At 50.2% G+C, this 18824-nt stretch overlaps 1 protein-coding gene across 2 annotated transcripts in view; it reads right to left on the bottom strand.

The window, feature by feature from the left end:
* The window catches only part of SEMA5B (semaphorin 5B), a 113708-nt gene that overhangs the window by 9777 nt on the left and 85107 nt on the right, over positions 1 to 18824 (bottom strand). Inside the window, exons 5-11 of one of the 2 annotated variants that reach the window (XM_044252204.1) lie at positions 9053 to 9115; positions 8572 to 8670; positions 7623 to 7836; positions 6670 to 6955; positions 4244 to 4379; positions 2928 to 3135; positions 2622 to 2829 (exon numbers count right to left, since the gene is read on the bottom strand). In XM_044252204.1, the coding sequence (XP_044108139.1) occupies positions 2622 to 2829; positions 2928 to 3135; positions 4244 to 4379; positions 6670 to 6955; positions 7623 to 7836; positions 8572 to 8670; positions 9053 to 9115 (1214 nt within the window). The remainder of the gene's footprint in view (positions 1 to 2621; positions 2830 to 2927; positions 3136 to 4243; positions 4380 to 6669; positions 6956 to 7622; positions 7837 to 8571; positions 8671 to 9052; positions 9116 to 18824) is intronic. The other variant, XM_044252202.1, reaches the window with a different exon arrangement.

Raw genomic sequence — 18824 nt, 5'->3', positions numbered from 1 at the left:
CTCATTCACTCTGCCCCACCTCTTGTGGGCCCCGATCTCTCTCTGGCCAGCCCAGGGTCCTGGGTATGCCTCATGGGGCTGTGATTTGCCTGAGCCAAAGGAGGGGACTGGAGACAAGCCCCTGGATTCCGGGGCTTGTCTGAAAAGCCTCTGCCAATCCACCCTCATCCTCCTGCCAGCTTTGGAAGGAATGAGGTAAAAAAGCATGAAATGTCTATGCTAGGACACGGTAAAACCTAAAACCCTGTGACAACCTGCCCCCAACAGCACAAATTCAGATATAGTGTGACAGTTGGCTTCCAGACTCTGGGGTGCACAAGGTTGGTGACTACAGGGCCTCACTCTGGTCATTTTATTACCTTCGCAATCATGAGACCTCACATTTTCAGATCCACCTAGAGCATTACAGCAGTGTCTCATTGTACATGTCAAGCACTCTTATCTCAAATTCAGGAATCCAGAGAGGGTGAAAGTATCAGATTCCAAACTGACCTTGTTCTACCTTGCCATTCCACCCGGCCACGGGATGCAACCTCCCTGTCCCTTCTCTGCAGCGTCACGTGAGTGGGGCAATGTCCTGGCATTTTCCTTCCCCTGGTTCCCCTGCAGATCCTCATATCTGGCCCAGAGCCACACTAGCTCACACTGGCCAACCGTCTGTCCCCTTGACAATGCCACTCACCACTGTCTGATTGATCTTTGTCAAACACCTATTCACGCTGCCTATCACTCCCCTCCCTGGCTCAAAGACCACTTCAGTGCCCACACGCAAAGGTTCAGATCCAATCTTCCCTTGGCGTTCCCAGCTGGCCTGAGTCCCCTTCCCCACTCCTCTCCTGCACCAACCTCCTCTCAGGCCATATGATCAATGAGCTGAAGGATCAGTCATGTGTGCAAGGCCACTTTGTGCCTTGGGCTGGACGTGGCCCCCTGGTGAAGTCTAAAAACTACTGGGATAGTAGTGGGTTTGCCTTCAAAGATTTACCAGCTCCTAGGCAACAAGACACACATGAAAAGTTTAATAACAACACAGGAGTTGAAGCAGAACACAAGGTACAGGGGAAAGGCCGTCAGCAGAGAGCCTGCGATTCGTGCCAAGCAGTGCTGCCTGAACCCAGCGTCACAGATGCTGAGGCCCCAGAGAACCCAGGCGGCTGCAGGGCCCCGCCATGCATTTGTGGAGATAAGAAGGGAATAAGGATGCCAGCTACCATGCACGAGCACTTCTGTTGAATGGAATTCCCAGTCCTTACAATATCTCTGCCAGAATGAACTATCATTTGCTCCATTACAGTTTCCTCCTATTTTCCCCTAAGAAGAAACCTCGAAAGTTGAAGTAGCTTGCTCGGGATCATGTAGCTAGGAGATGACGGAGCTGAGGGAGAAGCCCAATTCTGCCATGGGAGCCCCACTTACAATGCCCCACTGTCCCTCCCCACATGTCCACTACCAGACATCCACAGCGCTGGGGGAAATGAGAGTGTCCTGCGCCCATTTCATCTTGTCTCCCTCCTCCCACATCCACAGTCCTGCAAAGTGCTCTGAGCACTAGAGCTTGGTAAATGTCAGGTGTTTTGTGGCTGGAGACAGGGCTTGGGGCCGAGGGGAGCCTAAGTGTCTGCTCTCCCTTTCTTCTTCCCTGGCTGCCACCCTGTGACCATCCAGCCTCCTCCCCGGGCGTCCAGCCCTCTGCTCAGCTCCTGGCACATCCCACAGGGGCTGGAGAACGACCCTCGGCAGCAGGGGTACCATGTGTCCCTCAGATCTCGAGGACAGATGGGCGCGGCCAGGAAGCTTCTGGGTTGCAAAGGCCATGGGAGCCCACACGGCTGCGGCTGTGCCAGCTAAGGCAGCTTTTGATTTATCTCAAAAATGAAGGGGCACAGCTCGGGGGGAGCTTCACATGGTAGGAATCAGAGATACATTTCCATTTGGCTTTGGAATAGGTTTTTGTTTTTCCCCTGAAATGCCAGTGCCGTTATTGCCAAATTCATGAATCCACTTGAAGCTAAGGTCCCAGAAGCAGTTGGGAAGCAAATATAACCAACAGCTCCACATGGTTCCTCATCCCCACCGCACCCAAGCCAGGTCTCTCTGTCTCTTCTAAGTCCCGAAGGAAGAAAAGCAAAATTCTGATGCTGACTCAGAGACAGAGTCCTCTCTGATCTCCCTACACATCTGGGTAGTAAGTCCTGTGGTTTCAAAGATAAAGACCTTTCTCTGGATTAAAGGGGCTGAGAATAAATCAAGTAAGCTAGAGACGGCTGACAGGCCCGAGCTGCGGGGTTGACACAAGGAATAGAGCAGCCACCCTCATTTGGGAAAGCACACACCTTCCCCGGGCAGTGATAAGTGGTATATGCAGACTAGCCCAATTAACCTTTACAAAAAGCCTGCGGATATTTTATGACCCGGGAATTGAGGTTAAGTGACTTGTCCAAAAGCAAACAACTGGAGACTGGGTCAGGAAGCCACTCCAGGCGGCTTCAGAGCTCTGCCTCTCCAGTCACCTCCGAGGTGTGACTGGCAGGGCCTAAGCCTGGAGAGGGCCAGGGCCAGGGCCAGGGCCAGCCCGCCCACCCGCCCTGCAACACCTCCCCCACTCCCCGGCCCAGGCTTACCCCTGGCTGCGGTAGGTGGCGCACCTCTCCAGGGGGACCCGCAGCACGCCGTCGCTCAGCCCCACGAAGAGCGCCCGTGCGCTGTGCAGGATGCGCAGGCTGCGCAGGGGCTCGCGGCGCCCAGGGGGAAGGACGTGCAGCTCTTCCAGGTAGCAGCCACGGAGGCTGCGGCTCGCGGTGGACAGGGCCTTCAGGATGGTGCCCGACTCTGGAGGGGCCGGAAGAAGGGGGCCTTGAAGGCCCAGCCCCGGCCTCGCCCCTCAACCACCTCCCGACCCGGGGCAGGGCCGCGCGCCGAGGGCTCACCCGTGCCGATGTAGAGCACGTGGTAGAGCGTGTCCTTGGCCTGCACCAGGTCCACCACGAGGTGTGAGAAGCGCACGCTGTCCTGGGTGACACAGGGCTCAGGGGTCACCGGCTGCACAGCTTCGCTCATCAGGAACAGGCGCTGCGCGTCCTGCAGACTGCGCTCCGTCAGGTTCTCGTTGGGGCCCACCTCTGGCAGGGTGCCGCACTACAGCGGGGAGGGCGTGGGGGTCACGCGGGCCCAGCGGACGGGCCGCCCTTCTTTATCATAACCCAGGCGCCCGCGGGCAGGTCGTGATTACCCGATCCTGGCCTCGCCACCCCCACCCTGATATCCTCCCTCCGTTCCCTGCAACCCCTTCCTGGGAGGAGAGATGCCTCTTCCTTGAGAACTAAGGGAAAATGAGGCTGGGAAGATGCGGAGGAGGGACCTGCGAGGGACAGTGAAGGGGGGGCGGGGGATGAAAAAGGGGCTGGGTTATCGAAAAATGAATCGTTTGAGTGTGGATATCAAGTGCCCTGAGATTTTCTACTGTTTTTGTAGGTGCTCCGCCCCCATGTTGGGCCACAACCTGCCTTCCCCATCCTGTGTTCCTACCAGCTCCAAGTTCTTGTGCCTTCTAAAGCGGAGCTGGAGGGCAGCTACCTTTTATGCAGCATCCTGTCAGGTGCGTGTTTAACCCTTGCCCTTATCTTTGAGGTTGAGAGTGTTATCCCCAGTACCAGAAAAGGGTAAAGAGATTCTGGGAGGTTCGGTGACTTGACCCATCCATCAGGATGATCCCACTGCAAAACTTGAGGTCTTCCCATACTCCATACTGCCCGGTGGGCAGGAAGTTGGATAGATTCCAAAGTTAACCATCAGTAGCTTCCTTTGCCTCATGGCTCTTTCCTCTTCTCCATCACAGCACTAGGGATGTTCCCCTCACCCATGGCTGGGCCCTGACCACTCCTGGCACTCAGACCCTCCAGGAAATAGTACCCAGGCTGGGTAGACTGCAAGCAAACTCCAGCTAAAAATCCCCCAGTTCTGAGCAGACAGCTTGTAAGTGCTCCCCTAGTTCCCTATATTGAGTCTCCCTGGAGGTGTGAAGTCACATTTAGAGATCGCTCAGAGCGTGCTCCCTTGCTCTGCGTGCCACCCACTCTCCCGCTCTCACTCCACCGTGCTAGGGAATCTTCGCAGACCCCACAGATGGGTGCAGACCAGCACGGATGGGTCGGTGTTTGGACCAAGCAGCTGGGAATCAGCTGGGGACTGGTTATCTAGGGAAAGCTGCTCTGTGAGGAGAGGGAAAAGGGAGGAGAAGCTGTACCTGGAAGTTGGGGATGGGGTTAGCGATGGGGAGCCAGGCAGCCCTGGGGTTCTCCTGGTAGCGAAATGGGCCATTAAAAGCCTGGGAGATGGCGCTGAGGTTGAAGGCGCAGACAGCAGAAGCTGCAATGCTGTTTCTGAAAGGCAAGAGGTGGTGGGATACTGCCCTTCCTGTGGGCATTGGTGCCTTGAACCCCACTGGTGGCCGTCCAGGCATGACGTGGCACCGCTCCGAGGCCTGCCGAGGACCTAGCACAAGCCCAGTGCTCTGCACACCAGCGGCGTCACAGAAGGAGGGCATGCAGTCCCCGCACTCTGGAAACCCTGGGAAAGGCCCCCTGAGGAGAAGCCCTCTGGGAGAATTCTGTGCTAGCTCCTCACCCCTTTCCCTTCTCCAGTGGGAGGGTCAGATAAAGTTAGTGTTTTTCAGACATTTAATCTGGAGCCCACTGTCAGAAATATGTCTCATTACAACATGCACCTGAGCACACACATCTGTAAAGCATTTTCATGAAACAATACCCTTACCAAATGTATTGTACTCCACTTTTTTTATTCCATTTTATTCTGCTTTTTTCATTTTATTTGACTTTTCAAGCTGGTTATCAAACCACTGATTCCTGCTGCTGCCCACCCCAGCCTGGGCCGGACAGCCTCGTGAGACCCGTTCAGTCCCAGGATCAGGCGTTTCTGGGAGTCCGATGTGAACAGGTCACAGAACCCATAACATGTCAACAAATGTTTCCAGTTCTGTTCTCTGCATTTATTCCCTCTCCCAAAGGTGTCCATTACCCTCCCTGCCCTTTCTGCCTTGCCTCAGCACCTCCATCACCTCCGTGGTTGCCCTTACTACAGCCTGTCCAGTCTCCTGGAATCCATTCTCCACACAGCAGCCACGGTGAACATTTCAAAATACGCATCCAAGCTAGTCTCTGGCTGGCTTCAAGCCCTTCAATAATTTCTCTTTGCTCTTAGAATAAAGATCAAAACACTGAAGCAGTCTGTAAGGACATAATTCTTCCCGTCCCAGCCCCTCAGCCTCCTCTCCTGCTTCTCCTCTTCCTCACCCCCCAGGGTCCTGCCACACTGGTCTACCCACTCCAAAGCTCTGAGTATGTTGTTCCCTTGGGCTGAAATGGTCCTCTCCCCTAGTTAACTCCCATTCATCCTGTAAATGGCACTTCCTCCAGGAAGCCCTCCCTGATCACCATCCCTCCCTCCACACTGGCAGAGACTTCCCTGCGCACTGCCCTTTCCCTTTGTAGCATTCATCACAGTTAAAACTGGACGTTTAATAACTCCCATTTCTAGAAGGTAAGTCCCTTAAGGGCAGAGCCAGCTTTGCTTTTGCTCACTGGTACCCCTGCTTGTGACAGGCACCACCACAACAGGCACCTGACATAGAGAAGGTACATAATACAGAAACTATTTCCAATCCATGCCGATGTCATTACTTTCTCCCCATGCCTCTACAGCAGCTCCTGCCCCTGCCTCATGGCTGTCCCCTTTCTGGTGCCAACTGCCGGACTGGTCACTAATTCCTGGCTGTTGGCTCATGGGCTGCATGGACTGCGATGCCTGGGTGTCCCTCTGCCTTGGATGGTCTCTCTGCTCCTGTTTCCCAGTTTTACCCTCATCCTTGTCCATCCCCTCAGACTATGCTTCCTGTAGCTAGCCTGGCCCTCCTCCAGTCCCTGCTACTGGGGGCCCAGGGTAAGCACATGGCACTCTACGCTCACATGTTTCCGAGGTCCTCACCAAGAATCCCGCACAGAGTTCTGTACGACAAACGTGTTCCTCGGTCCTGCTGCCTGTTCAGCACTCTGTACATGACAATCACCTGACAGGGTCAGCCTTTACATAGAAGGGGATGAGGCGAGGAGGGCCTCGTGATCTCCATGAGGGCTACCCTTCCTTACACCCAGGAAACCAAAGTGGCTCCGAGGCCCAGCCTGTGTCTCCCAGTGCTGGCAGGACTGCCAGAAGACTCTGCTGCTTAGGTTTAGCAGGATGGTGGAGTCCTGAGGTTGGAAGGGACCAGAAAGAATTCTCTCGGAGTTTGCCCATAGGGGGCTGCTCCTGGACCCTCCCAGGGCTGCTATCCCCTCATCCAAGGCAGGCCATTTTCCTTTCTCCCCCAGCAATTTCTTCCTGCACGGAGCCATAATCCAACTCCACTTACTTTCTTCAGATCTGGCCTCAGCCTGCCCTTCAACAATTCAGAAAAAGTGCTCCCCCCTCCAAAGGCAGCAAGCCACAGCAAGGGAGGAATGTAGGATCTGGGAACAAGTTTACCCCAAAGACCGGCTGGAGTGCTGTTGCACTCCCCACTTTACAGAAGGAGAAACAGAGGCCCAGAGAGAGGGACGTGCCCAACCCCACTGGTCCACGAGGCGGAGAAGGGATGGCAGCGGGCCAGGGACTCACACATTGGTGGTGAAGACCCCGTAGATGAGGTCCTGCTCAGGAAGGTGGAAGGCACTCTGCAGCTCGTTGTAATAGAAGGGGACCTCGCCTGGGCGGGAGCAGTTGAGCCGGGCCTTCATGAACGTGGTCCACGTGTCCTCCAGCAGGAAGCGGCCCCCCACGTCGTTCTTGCACACTCGGGCCACCCGGGAGTACACAGTGCGTCCACAATCGTGCTCCACCGCGTTTTCCCGCAGGAAAAAGTATGCGAACAGCCCTATATCATAGGCTGCCACGAAGTTTGGCTCTGCAGGGCAGAAGAGGAACAAAGGGGTGGGTCAGGCCAGTGGGGAAGAAGGGGACAGAGTTGACTTTCGTTTTCCCAGATGGGCATCCTGGCACCCCTGGACAGTTGGCGGACCTGGGGGCTCTAGCTAACCTTGTTCCCACCTCCACTATGAAGTTATAATAATAGTTAATATGAGCTACTGAGCCCTCACTGCACACCACACATTATTATAAGTACTTTATATGATCCTCTTAACAACCTATGAGGTAAGTACTGTGATTATCCTCTGATTACGGATGAGAACATTATGGCAGAGAGAGGTCAAGTACGTGCTCAAGGCCACACAGCCAGTCAGTGGAGAAGCAGGAATTCAACTCCAAGGGAAAAGAAACTCCTACTGCCCTCTCCTAATCTGTTCTTTCCTGTAACCCTTTCTCCTAATGAATTCCCAACTCCTCCTCAGCCCTCATATCCTCCCCTCCATTTGTTCTGGGTACACCTGTGATTTCATTTGAAGTCCATCTCCACTGTACTACTGTCCTTGGTGAAACATTGGCCCAATTCTGGGCATCTCAAGGGAGGAGGTGTGATCCCTTTCAGAGGCGGGCAGGGACGAGGACCGAAAGGGGTCAGGGCAGGCTGGCTGGCAGGAGATGCCCCCACCCCTGGGCCTGCGCCCCCTTACCATTGAGCCACTTGGAATTATACTGGGCCGTGCGAAGTGGTGGCCTGCTGCCCAGGCTGCGGTAGATGGCGGGGTCCCGACCTGAGAAGTCAATGACGGTGGCCGCATAGAGCTCCCCCTGAGAGGAGATGACAGCTGTGGAGTTGTGGCGCGGATCGTAGGGGCAGCGGGCCACACCATTGATCTTCTCTATGGTCCGGCTGAGGTTCCCCACCTGGGGATGATGGGGAGATAGGGGCACTTTTCCCTGAGACCCAGGGGCTGCATGTTCTCCCCTCCCCACCGAGCCCCAGAGTTTGCTTCTTCCTGGGTCCCTGGTCTCCCTGTCTCCAACCTCTTCCTTACTCCCCACCACCACCATCGTCCCTCTGAGAGAGCCGCCATCACGGAGGGAGGAGGTTGTGCCAGGAGCTCCTTCGGCCTCTGTTCCCTGCCCCACCCCCCGAGTCAGGACCCTCCACGGTGAGGTTGACTGACTAATAGAGTAGACCCAGTTAAATTGGAATTTTGATATATTACTGTTTAGCATAAGTATGTCCCAAAGTTTTCATGGGATATAGTTAAGCTAAAATATAATTTGCTGTTTATCTGAAATTAAATTTAAGTGGGCATTCTTTTTTTGTTTTGGGGTTTTTGTTCTTACTAAATTTGGCAACCTCACTCTTTGTGGTGTCTGGGTGAGAGACTCTCTCCATGCCCTCTTTACTGTTTTTATTTTTTAAATATTTTATTTATTTATTTGACACACAGAGAGAGAGAGAGAGCGCAAGCACAAGCAGGGGGAGTGGCAGGCAGAAGAAAAGGGAGAAGCAGGCTCCCCGCAGAGCAGGGAGCCTGAAGCAGGGCTTAAGCCCGTGATCTCAGGACCACAATCCCGAGCCAAATGACTGAGCCACCCAGGCACCCCTCCGTGACCTCTTGAGTCTGCCTTACCCCGAGGGGGCCCCACCTGTCTGCTGGAGCACACGGGGGAAAAGGCATTGGTCCCGCACATGAACACTTTCCGGCCAGTGACAATCAGGACTCGCACGTAGTTCTGACACTCCTCCTAAAGCAACCGGGATAGAGAAGTAAGAGAGGGACCCATGCACCCCGTGTGGGCCTGGCTTTCCTTCCTTCACACCACTGCACCACAGACATCTGAGAACACTCCCCTCTGCCCCTGATGCACCCTGCTCCGAAGTTCAGGTTGCCTCTGTGGACCTCCCCTCCTCTCACACCTCCACCCCCAGGTCAGCCCGCTTCACCACTGCCTGCTCCCATGCTCAGTGCTGCCTCTTTAACTGCCCCCAGAACACCCCTCCCCCAAAACACACAGACACTCTTCCAGGCTGGGCCTCTCCGCAGGCAGCCCTGTCCCCACATGGTGCCCCTCCATCAAGCCTCCCACCAGCTCTAAGTCAGGCCCCTGGACCCCCAGAGCCACTTACCTCGGTCTTCCCTTTGCTTTGGCAGGAGCGGCGCGTGTCCTCGTTGGAGGCCCACTCTGTGGCCTGTGGGAGGAGCACACAGACATCACACGGCTGTGCTGCTCACTGTCGTGGCAGGCAGCAGGCAGGGTTGGGAGAGGACCAGAGCTGGGAAAGGGTCAATGACAGCCAGTGGGGTTAAGTGTCCCCCTCTCTGCATCCATGGGAACTCAGAGGGCTGCCAGATCTCCTTACACAGAGACCTTAAGGAGGACATCCCCTCAGTCCAACACTGCCCCCACTTGGGTCAGGGAGGTCTGCAGTAACAATGTCTCCATGCTGAATCATCCCTAGGCAGCTCTGTCCTAGGACCTCACCTTTTTTCCTCCCCCAGGCCATCCAGGGAGCTGGAAGTGGCCAAGGAGGACCTTCAGGACCACCCCAGACCCAGAGTGGGAGATGGAAAATGTGCCTCCCTTATGGGCCACATGGCTCTCAAATGGGTAGGAGGCGGGGAGGGAGGAAAGGCTAGATTTGCAAACCTTAGAGACAGACCTATTTCATTTTCCCACTATTATCTTGCAAAGTGTTCAGTTTTGTTTTTCCTTAACAGGTAAAGAAACTCTGATTCTGTGTGACTTGCTGCTGCCATGTGGTAGCGCAGGGATTGGAACCCAGGTTCTGTGTGTTTTTTCTCTTGTGTTTTTTTTCTTCATCTGTGTGTTTTTTCTCTTCCTCCCACTGTCTCAGAACCTCAGGCTTCCCGTTTCCTAATTGCTCCCCCTTCCCCGACTCTGTGCTGCCTGCTTCCCTTGTAGCATGACCCTTGTTCTGTGTGGGGTGCACCATGGGGTGCTTGGGGATGGGGCTTTCGCTCAGGGACTTGTGTTCCCCAGTATTCTTGGCATTAGGAGAGGGCGGTTCCACCTAGGACCCCCCCTTCCTCTTCACCCATTCTGTCTCTACTCTCTCACATCCCTCCCAGCCTCTGAAGAGCAGCGGCAGGAGGAACGCTACCCTCCATGTCCCGGCAATGCCACCAGCCCTGGAGTGGGGCTCCTTATAGATTTCTGGGTCACATGGATAAACTTGAACTGCCTATCTGCCCTGGGAGAGGGAGCCTGGAGTAAGCAGTCCTCCTATCCAAACAGGAAACAACAAAAACAACAAAGCCAACCTGCTTTTAATTTCTCACAAAGCTCCTTCTTGCCTGCAGAGCTCCAGGGCCAGGGTGTGGGAGGGGAAGGGGGCTGGGAGAGGAAGCAGCAGGCTGCTGTCCACCCACAGCTCCCCAGGCGGCTGCTTTGTGGGGCAGAGGGAGGGCTGACTCCTGCAGAGCCTGGAATCAGGAGGTGGGGGGTGGGGGGGACAAGTTGGTCATGCCTCCGTCAGCGCTATGAGCAGACTGGGCTCCTTCTGCCATGCCAGGCCTGGAGCACAGGCAGACCTCTGCTCCCAGACCTTGGAGGGCAAAGGACCCCTGGCATCTGACCTCAGAGCCATAGGGTTTATCTGGACAGGAACAGTGGAACCATTGTCATCCTCAGACCTCCATCAGCTCCCTGGCTGAGCCTGATGTGAGAGGAAAGAGGGACATAAATAAGCAACTCAGGGGGCCCCAGGGACCCAACAAGAGCAATGGCCCACTGCAGAGGTTTGGGCCTGAAGCTCCAGACAGTGGGAAACTGCGTGGGAAGGAGGGGCTGGGAGCTGGTGGGCAAAGGGCCCTTGCTCATAAGGGGGTGGGAGTTCCACTGGGTGGGTAGGGAGGACAGCTGTGCACCATCAAAAGCAGTTCACGTTACCCTGGGCTGAATACCCAGACAGGCACTGTGCCACAGACTTGACAATACCTCCCTCTTGGATCCTCACTGCCAGTGAAACATGTAGACTTTTGCTCATTTTATAGGCGAGGAAAATGAAGCTCAGAGCGGTTGAGCAGTTTGCCCAAGGTCACAAAGCCAATTAGCAACAAACCTAAGATACAAACCCAGACAGTTAGCACTAGAGCTGAGCCCTCTCTGTTATATCCTGCAGCTTCTCACTCACAGTGAATACATTTCTCAAGCCCAAAGTTAGAACATATGGCCTGAAAAGGATATGTATATTTATAATGATAACAGCACAGAACAGACTTGTTTGAGTCATTTTGAAAATTTTTATTTTATTTTAAAAATTATTTATGTCCAAGTAATGATGTACAGAGTTGAAAAAGTCAAATGATATGAAAAAATTAATAAAAAAAAAAACCCGACAACCCACTCCTCCTCCACCTCATCCTATTTCCTAAAGACAACTACTTTCAATGCTTTTAGCTGTTTCTGTGTATGTGTATGTTTTAATAGAATTTCTTTTAATTTAATTTTTTAATCCAATTTCTCAAAAATATGTATCAGTCTCAGACTTTCTCTTCTGACTTCCTGTTATGGAGGTGAAGATTTTTCCCAATCACCCATCCCATTCTCCCCCACCCCAAAGCACACATACATTTCCCTTTTCCCCATCCTCTCATTGTAATTATATAATACTATTTAAAATGTTAAAATAGTTATTTGTTTTTAAATTAAAATCAACATTGGTATTTGCATTATTATGAATATATACAAATTGTTCACTACTACCAACCAGTGCCCTGGATTTCGCTGAATATAAAACACCATTGATTGCAATATGAAATACCAAGAAAGGAAATATATTCCAATCAAATCTTTATTACTTAAATTTTTAATGTATTGAAAGTGCTCTTATTTAGACTTACAATTGTTATCATCTATCAATCTTGTATGTACAAAAAAGAAAAACAGAAACAAGATTAATTAAGTATTCTTAAACCTTCTTTGAATTCAGAGTTTGCCTCTTCTGAGTCACTTTACAGTGGTCCGTGCTCATTTGTTTTGTTTGCTTGTTTTCGAGGATCATGTTTTTGAACTGCCTGGGGCTTCAGGGATGCAGCAATTCTTAAAGGGTATTCCACTCTGGTCTCCAGAATTTTCTTCCAAGCTATGGATCCCATTCTGTAAGTTGGGATGCTGGTACTTTCTTGGTCTTATGAGAAGGTGTCCACAGAAAGTTTTCCAAAAAATCAGGACTCATATTCCCTCCTCATATGATCCTAAAATGGTTTGAGGCCTGAAATCTTAATGGGTTGCTGTTATCAGAATAATGGCCAAGTTCACGCCTGCATAGGCGAGGACAACTCAATCAGGACGACAGTCTGGCTGACGGTGATGGTAAGAAGCCACAGAAAGACATGGCCTGATTTCAGACTCATTAAAATGTGAAAATGTGCATCTGAGAGTCCATGCAATCATGTCTATTCTGATGAGGTTTCCTTCTTGACCAACTTTTTATTTTCCTGGACTGAATAATTGCCTTGGTTTTCTTCATTTGCTTGTTTTGCGATGTACTTACCATTAATTTCTTCCCGAGTGTTCAACAGGTGTTACAAATCCCTCTCAATATCACTTGTATCATGTAAATACAAATGGTTCTGATCATCCATTCATTCCTGTCCTCTCCCTCCTGCCCCAGCCTCCGGCCTCCTGCCCCAGTGTGCACTGGTTGCTCCTGGGGTCTCCTATTTGGTTGTTATCCCTGGACTTACCTTCTCTCCTTTCCTTTTTGCTAAATCCCATGTTTCCCATTTTTTTGATTTACTTGCTTATTTTGGTGAAATACATTTCCAGTACCTTCCTAAGAAAAGGAACATAGTAGATCAATTTTTAAAAGTTTTAATTTATTCATTTATTTAAGTAATCTCCACACCCAACATGGGGCTCAAACTCACAACCCCAAGATCAAGAATCCCATGCTCTTCTGGCTGAGCCAGCCAGGTTCCCCATGGCAGATTAATTTTTTTAAATTCTTGTGTGTCTGATTCATCTATTTTCATACTTGATCGGTAGCTATGATACAGAGTTCTAGGTTGGAAATAATCTTCACTCAAAATTTTAAAGGCATTTGTTCTTCCATTGTCTTTTAGATTCCAGTGTTGCTATGAGAAGTCTGATGTAATTCTTTTTTTTTTTTTTTTTTTTTGAGGAGATGGGGACAGAGAGGGAGGGAAACAATCTTGAGCAGGCTCCATGCTCAGCACAGAGTCAGACGTGGGTGTGGATCTCACAACCCTGAGATCATGACTTGAGCCAAAATCAAGAGTCAGATCTTAACCAACTGAACCACCCAAGCGCCCCAAAGTTTGATGTAATTCTTACTCCCCAACTTTTGTAGTGACCATTTTCTTTTTCTTTAGACTCTAGGTTTTTGGGTCTTCTCTTTCATAACAATATCCTAAATTTCACACTGACGTGCTTTAGTGCATGTCCCTTTTGGGAACTCATTCAGCCCTTTCAATGTGAAGACTGGTCCTCCACATTGGCAGATATTCTTATGCAATTTCATCTTTAATATCTTCCTCACCTTTTCCTCGGTTCCCTTTTTTGTAGTTCATTAATCCAGTCAACTGTTGCCCTTTGTCCGTTGATCCTCTAATTTTCCGTTATTTCTCTCCTGTTCTTCATTACTTATTTTTGTTGTTGTTCTAATTTGTGGGAGATTTTTCTTCAACCTCATCTTTTATTGCTTTGATTCAACTTTTATTTCCCCAATCACATTTTAAATTTCCATATTTTTATTTATTGTTTTACAAAACATTTTTATATCTCAGAAGATTCAATTCATTTTTTCTAATTCCTTTTAAAAAATGTTTTCTTATATTTTTCTTATTGTCCCTGTTTTCTTACAGCTTTCTTAATTCTATTTGTTTGTTTGTTTTGGTCTTTCTCCATCCCTTTAGAGGCTTTCCTGATAGGTCTAGTGATTTGGGGCTATTTTTTAATATTTAAAAATAAATCCACTAGCTATTTCCCACTGAAAGGAACTGGCCTCTTAGAGTAATGGCTGATTCCAGGTCTGGGGTTAGGAAATGTACAACAAGGCAAGTCTGGAACATCTCCTCACATCAAACAGCAAGGATGCAACCAAAGGCAACCAGGGTCATGATGTCAGAAGACCCAGGAACTAAAATGAAGAGGCCCCCTACTTGCAGAGATGGGATAGTCATGAAAGATAACTCCAATGGACTGAAACACTTCAATAATGTTTAAAGCCATTTTGAGTTTGTAATAATAAGAAGTAAAGAATAAAATTAACTGATCATTATTGACAGACTGATCATTGAAAGACACTAGCAAATTCTTTGAAAAGTGGTAAATAAAGAATATCAAAATTTATCCTGCGCTTCCTATAGGACTCTATGGTTGAGTAACCAAATAGGAGATGAAAAGTTTTTCTTTGTAGAATCCAGCTCATACACTGTAACATCTGCAGAATTAATGGATCTGGGAAACAATCATCAATGGCTGCTAACATTGATAAAAACAGAATACTCTGTGTGTCCTAAAAAAAAGCACACAATAATATCTACAAAGTAAGCAATCTTGCAACGATCTAAACTGAATGAAGTCTTTAGATCTAGCAATCAATTTACAGATGATACAGAGAATAGAGGAACATGTTACAATGTACCACTTGCATGGCAATCAGCAAAATCCAGACTGTGGAAAACTCTATAGGATAAATGACCAGGTTTCTTCAATAAATAATTGCACAAAGAGAGAAAGGAGAGAAACACTGTTTTAGCTGCATACCCCATTAGCGTCCTTTAGCCTTCTTGGAGTCTTAAATTTTGGAGACTCACCAGTTAGCTCTTTAGAGAAAGGGTCTTAGTCTCCCTTTGTTGGGGGAGGGGTAAAATGGATGATGGGACTGCTATGTGGGATGGGATAGGAACCCTGGATTCTAACCTCTCAATTTAGACAATTTCAACTAGTTCCCCGTCTTAACGTTATATGTCATCCTCACATTCCACAATACCTAGCAACCCAATTTCTGAGCCCTTCGGGAGCAGTGGGTTCAGCTTACTTCTCTGCCATATTTTCTTCTATAAACTGTTCTGCTCTGCTGAATCAGTTATGACTGTCCATCCATGTCCCATCTCCCTGAAATATGTTTAAACTCTTCTCCATTGACATCTCTCTGTCATCGTGGATCCGAACAATTAAAAATTCCTCACCGTCCTTTTAGTGGGTTTTTGTGAAGATGTGGAGATAGATATGTATATCAAGTGATGTGCCATGCATAAAGCTTTAAACTAGGACCGTCCCAGAAATTCCAGTATGGTAATCTCTGGTAACTACATGGTTTTTTGCTATGGGAGAGAACGGACGAGTTGATCAGGAACTGGAGAACTCTTTGCAGAGACTCAGCACCTCCCTTGGACAATGACTCAACATTAAAATATCCTCTGAGCATTAAGTCCACTATTTAGCAGAGGTTACATTTCAAAGAACTTGATCGCTGCCAGACGAGGCTGGAGAATGTAGCGATAACTAGAAGAGAGCTCAGAATCAGCTTCACTGCCAAGGCCGAACAAAGCCCCATATGCGTGCTGACATGTATGTGCAGAACAGTCCGCGTTTCTGCACTTTCGGGACATCTGGCAGCCCAAGGTCATAAATCCATTGCAATTAGGCCGCCAGTCAACTCATCCCTTGGAACCCCTCCAGCAAAGGGCAGAAAATTGACAAATCCAAGTTAGCTCATCACACTGTAGCCCCTGTCACTGTGGACCACTGGTCACCTTTTCTTTCCCCAAACCAGTTTAAGTTACACTAATAAATAAACTCCATAGATGAGGCGATTTGACTTCCCCTTCCTGTCCACAAGCATGAGTACACACACACACACACGCACACGCACACACACAAACACGTGTGCACGTGCACACACGCCTTCTGTGCTGCTTCACACATCTCCCCTCCCTTTAGCACGCTCAGCATTTCGATTTTCCTGAAGAAATAGTCATTTACATAAATTGTTTAATAGGGGTCAGGTACTTAGAAGTCCTTTTAATGGACGCTGGTTTGCATAAACTGTTTGTGATTAGATTTTCTTTAATTATTTAAACTATCAATAAAGCATGGAGCTTTAAGTTTGGTTAAATCCTACCTTGGGGCCAGTGGGGTGATCATTTGGCTGCAAGGAGAGGTAGAGCCATGGGGACACCCGGGGCATATGGGGAGTAGAGGAAGCCGGGCAGGAGGAGGGTTGCTGGGCCCTTCCTCTCTACTGTGGGCAGTGGTCTGCTCCACTTTGGATAGCAAATGCTGCAGACTGAAAGTTTATAAGCAGGGACCCAAAGCCCCAGAGAGGGCAATGGAAGGGCACTTGTTGAGGTCAGGCTTCTGTGGTCAAAAGTCAGGGCTTGTTCACCAGGCCAGATGACAGACGAGGGGACTGGAGGCCGGGGTTCCCCCCCAGCCTCTCCAGGGAATGCTACACAGCTCACTCCAACTTCTCTCCCTCTCTCCACTTTGTGGTCAGAAGGTACTCACTACAGGGTGGATGTGGGCATGAAAAGTATTTATTCCTCTCCTGAGTTCTGTCATGGAATCCACTCTGGACTCCTGAGATCAGGCCCCAAAGAGACCCCCTGGTAAGGTGGTAAAACCAATTCCTGGTGCACCTGTGGCTGATTTGCCACTGCTGAAGCTGAGCCCTGCCCCTAGTGTGAGCCCCCAGTGTGCCTATGGGGCCAGCATAAGGTCTCTTCCTAGGGCTGAGGCCAGGTCATCACAGAAAAGGATGAACCCAATGCCAGACCTCATCAGCAAGCCAGAGAGTCCTAACATCTGATCAGGTGTGGGACCTGGGATCTGCTGTCAAGGACACCTGGGGAGGCCAAAACAGCTGGGTAGCACCTACAGAAAAGATACTAAATTTGGCTGCACACTGGAATCACCCGCGATTTTAAAAAAAATCCCAGTGCCCAGCTGTACCTCGACCAATCAAGTCAGAATTTCTGAGGGTGGCACCCAGGCACCTTTAAATCTCTCCTGATGACTCTAGTGGGCAGTGAAGGGTGAACCACTAGCCACTGGCTAGCCACTAGCCACTAGCCACGAGCCACGAGCCAGGCTAGCTCCATTCCCAACCTGATCTATGCTACCCAGCTCTGGAAGCTAGAAACCTAGGTGGCACCACAGGGACTTAAGCCTTTGGCTAAGCCCTCTGGGGCTGCTAACTTCCCCAACTCCAGGGGTCACCTTCACGGGGAAGACTGTGCTGGGTATGTTTGATGTTGTGACCCTGTGTGTTTCTGTCCCCTGAAGATCTTTCTCTTCTCTCCATCCCCATTCCACTGCCTTAGTTCCATTTTCTTCACTACACACTTGGGTTCTGGCAGTTGCCTCCTAACTGGCTCTTCCACTAATCCATTCCCTACCCCAGGCCAAGTGATCTAAACACCAAAACTGGTCATGCCACTTCTCTGCTTAAAACACTTTGGTGAGCCCCATTGCATTCAAATTAACATATAGACTCCTCAGCTCAGCAATGAAGACCCTCCAGTGTGGCGCCTCTCTTTCCCCAGGCCTCACTTGCCACCCCTCTCCCAGGCACACCCCATGATCCTGAGCACTGGGCCCCTCAGCACCCCATGCTATCTCACACCTCTGTGTACCCCCCTCAGTTGCTTGGCAAACCCCCATCCTTCAAGTTCCAGCCCAAGGAAAGCTTTCCAAGAAAGCTTTGCAGACCATGCAGAGCCTGATGGGTTCCTCATGCCCCTGGGCCGTCGTTGAACCTAGCATTCACCCAGCCCTGCATGCTTCCCACCGCATCGTTTTTATTTCTGTGCATCCGTTTCTCCTCTCTTTGACCGCTTTACTGCTCTAGTACTGCTCCTAGAAGACCTTCATTTGCAGACCTTGGGGACCTAAAAAAAGCCAACTGCCTGAGCTCAGGGCAGGGCCCCTGGATCCACTTCCTTCCACCCACTTTCGACCACCTCAGCACCAACTTTCCCCAGGCCCTGACCTGCTGGGCTTGGCATCTTGGCTTCATTTTCTGTGGCTGTCAAATGGTGACTAAGTTCTGGACGGGCACTTGTTTACCAAGCTGGCAGGCCACTGGAAGCTGCCATAGTCCAGACCCAGGACCGTGCCACAGATACCCCATCCAGGACAGGGAATAATTTGTGATCTCACCTGCTTATTCCTGAGGCCAGTGACTGAGCCTGGATCGCCTTTGGATCTCAAATGCCTAGTACCATGCCTGAGAACAGACTCGGCTTTCAGTAGGTACTCAATAAATGTTTATTGGGTGGGTTGGTGGATGAATGGAGGGCGGCTTGGCTGCTTAAGATAAGGACTGAAGGATAGATGGACCCATAAATGCATGAATGGCATTTTCCTTTCAATTTGTCATAGGTCCTCTGGGCCCTTCCCTTCTGATGGTTGCACCTTTCCTGCTCTATTTCCCCGCCCCTCTGGCAACCAGTTGCAATGTGACCCTTGTGGGTAGACACCCAGGCGCAGCTGGAAGAAACCAGACCAGAATGTCACAACAGCTCACCAAGGAAGTGTGCCTTCCCCAAATGCCCTTTGCTGTGAAATCCTGTACCAAACAGCCCAGCACTTGACCACCTCCTATAACCATTCCGTAATAAGGTCCGAGGCAGCACTCATCATCTTGTCTTGGCTACACTGTGAGCTCTAGAGGTCAGAGTCTGCTTGTCTTAGAGACCCTGCCCGCCCCCACCCCAGTTCTGAGGAAATAAACACTCAAGCCTCCCAGACACAAGAACTGAGTCTTTTCCTTCACTGAGGAAGAGATGGACTTTTTTCTAGAATGTTCTGCCTCTGCAGAGGTGGTTTGGCATCTGTTTCTCAATCTGGGATAAATGTTCTGGATCAAGGAGTCCCATTAAAATGCTTCCCAGAGCACTTAGGGA

The sequence above is a fragment of the Neovison vison genome, chromosome 6 (genome assembly GCF_020171115.1).
Source record: "Neovison vison isolate M4711 chromosome 6, ASM_NN_V1, whole genome shotgun sequence".
In the NCBI taxonomy this organism is placed as follows: Eukaryota; Metazoa; Chordata; class Mammalia; order Carnivora; family Mustelidae; genus Neogale; species Neogale vison.
Note: the sequence above shows the minus strand (reverse complement) of the source record. Positions and strands in the feature narration are given on the sequence as shown.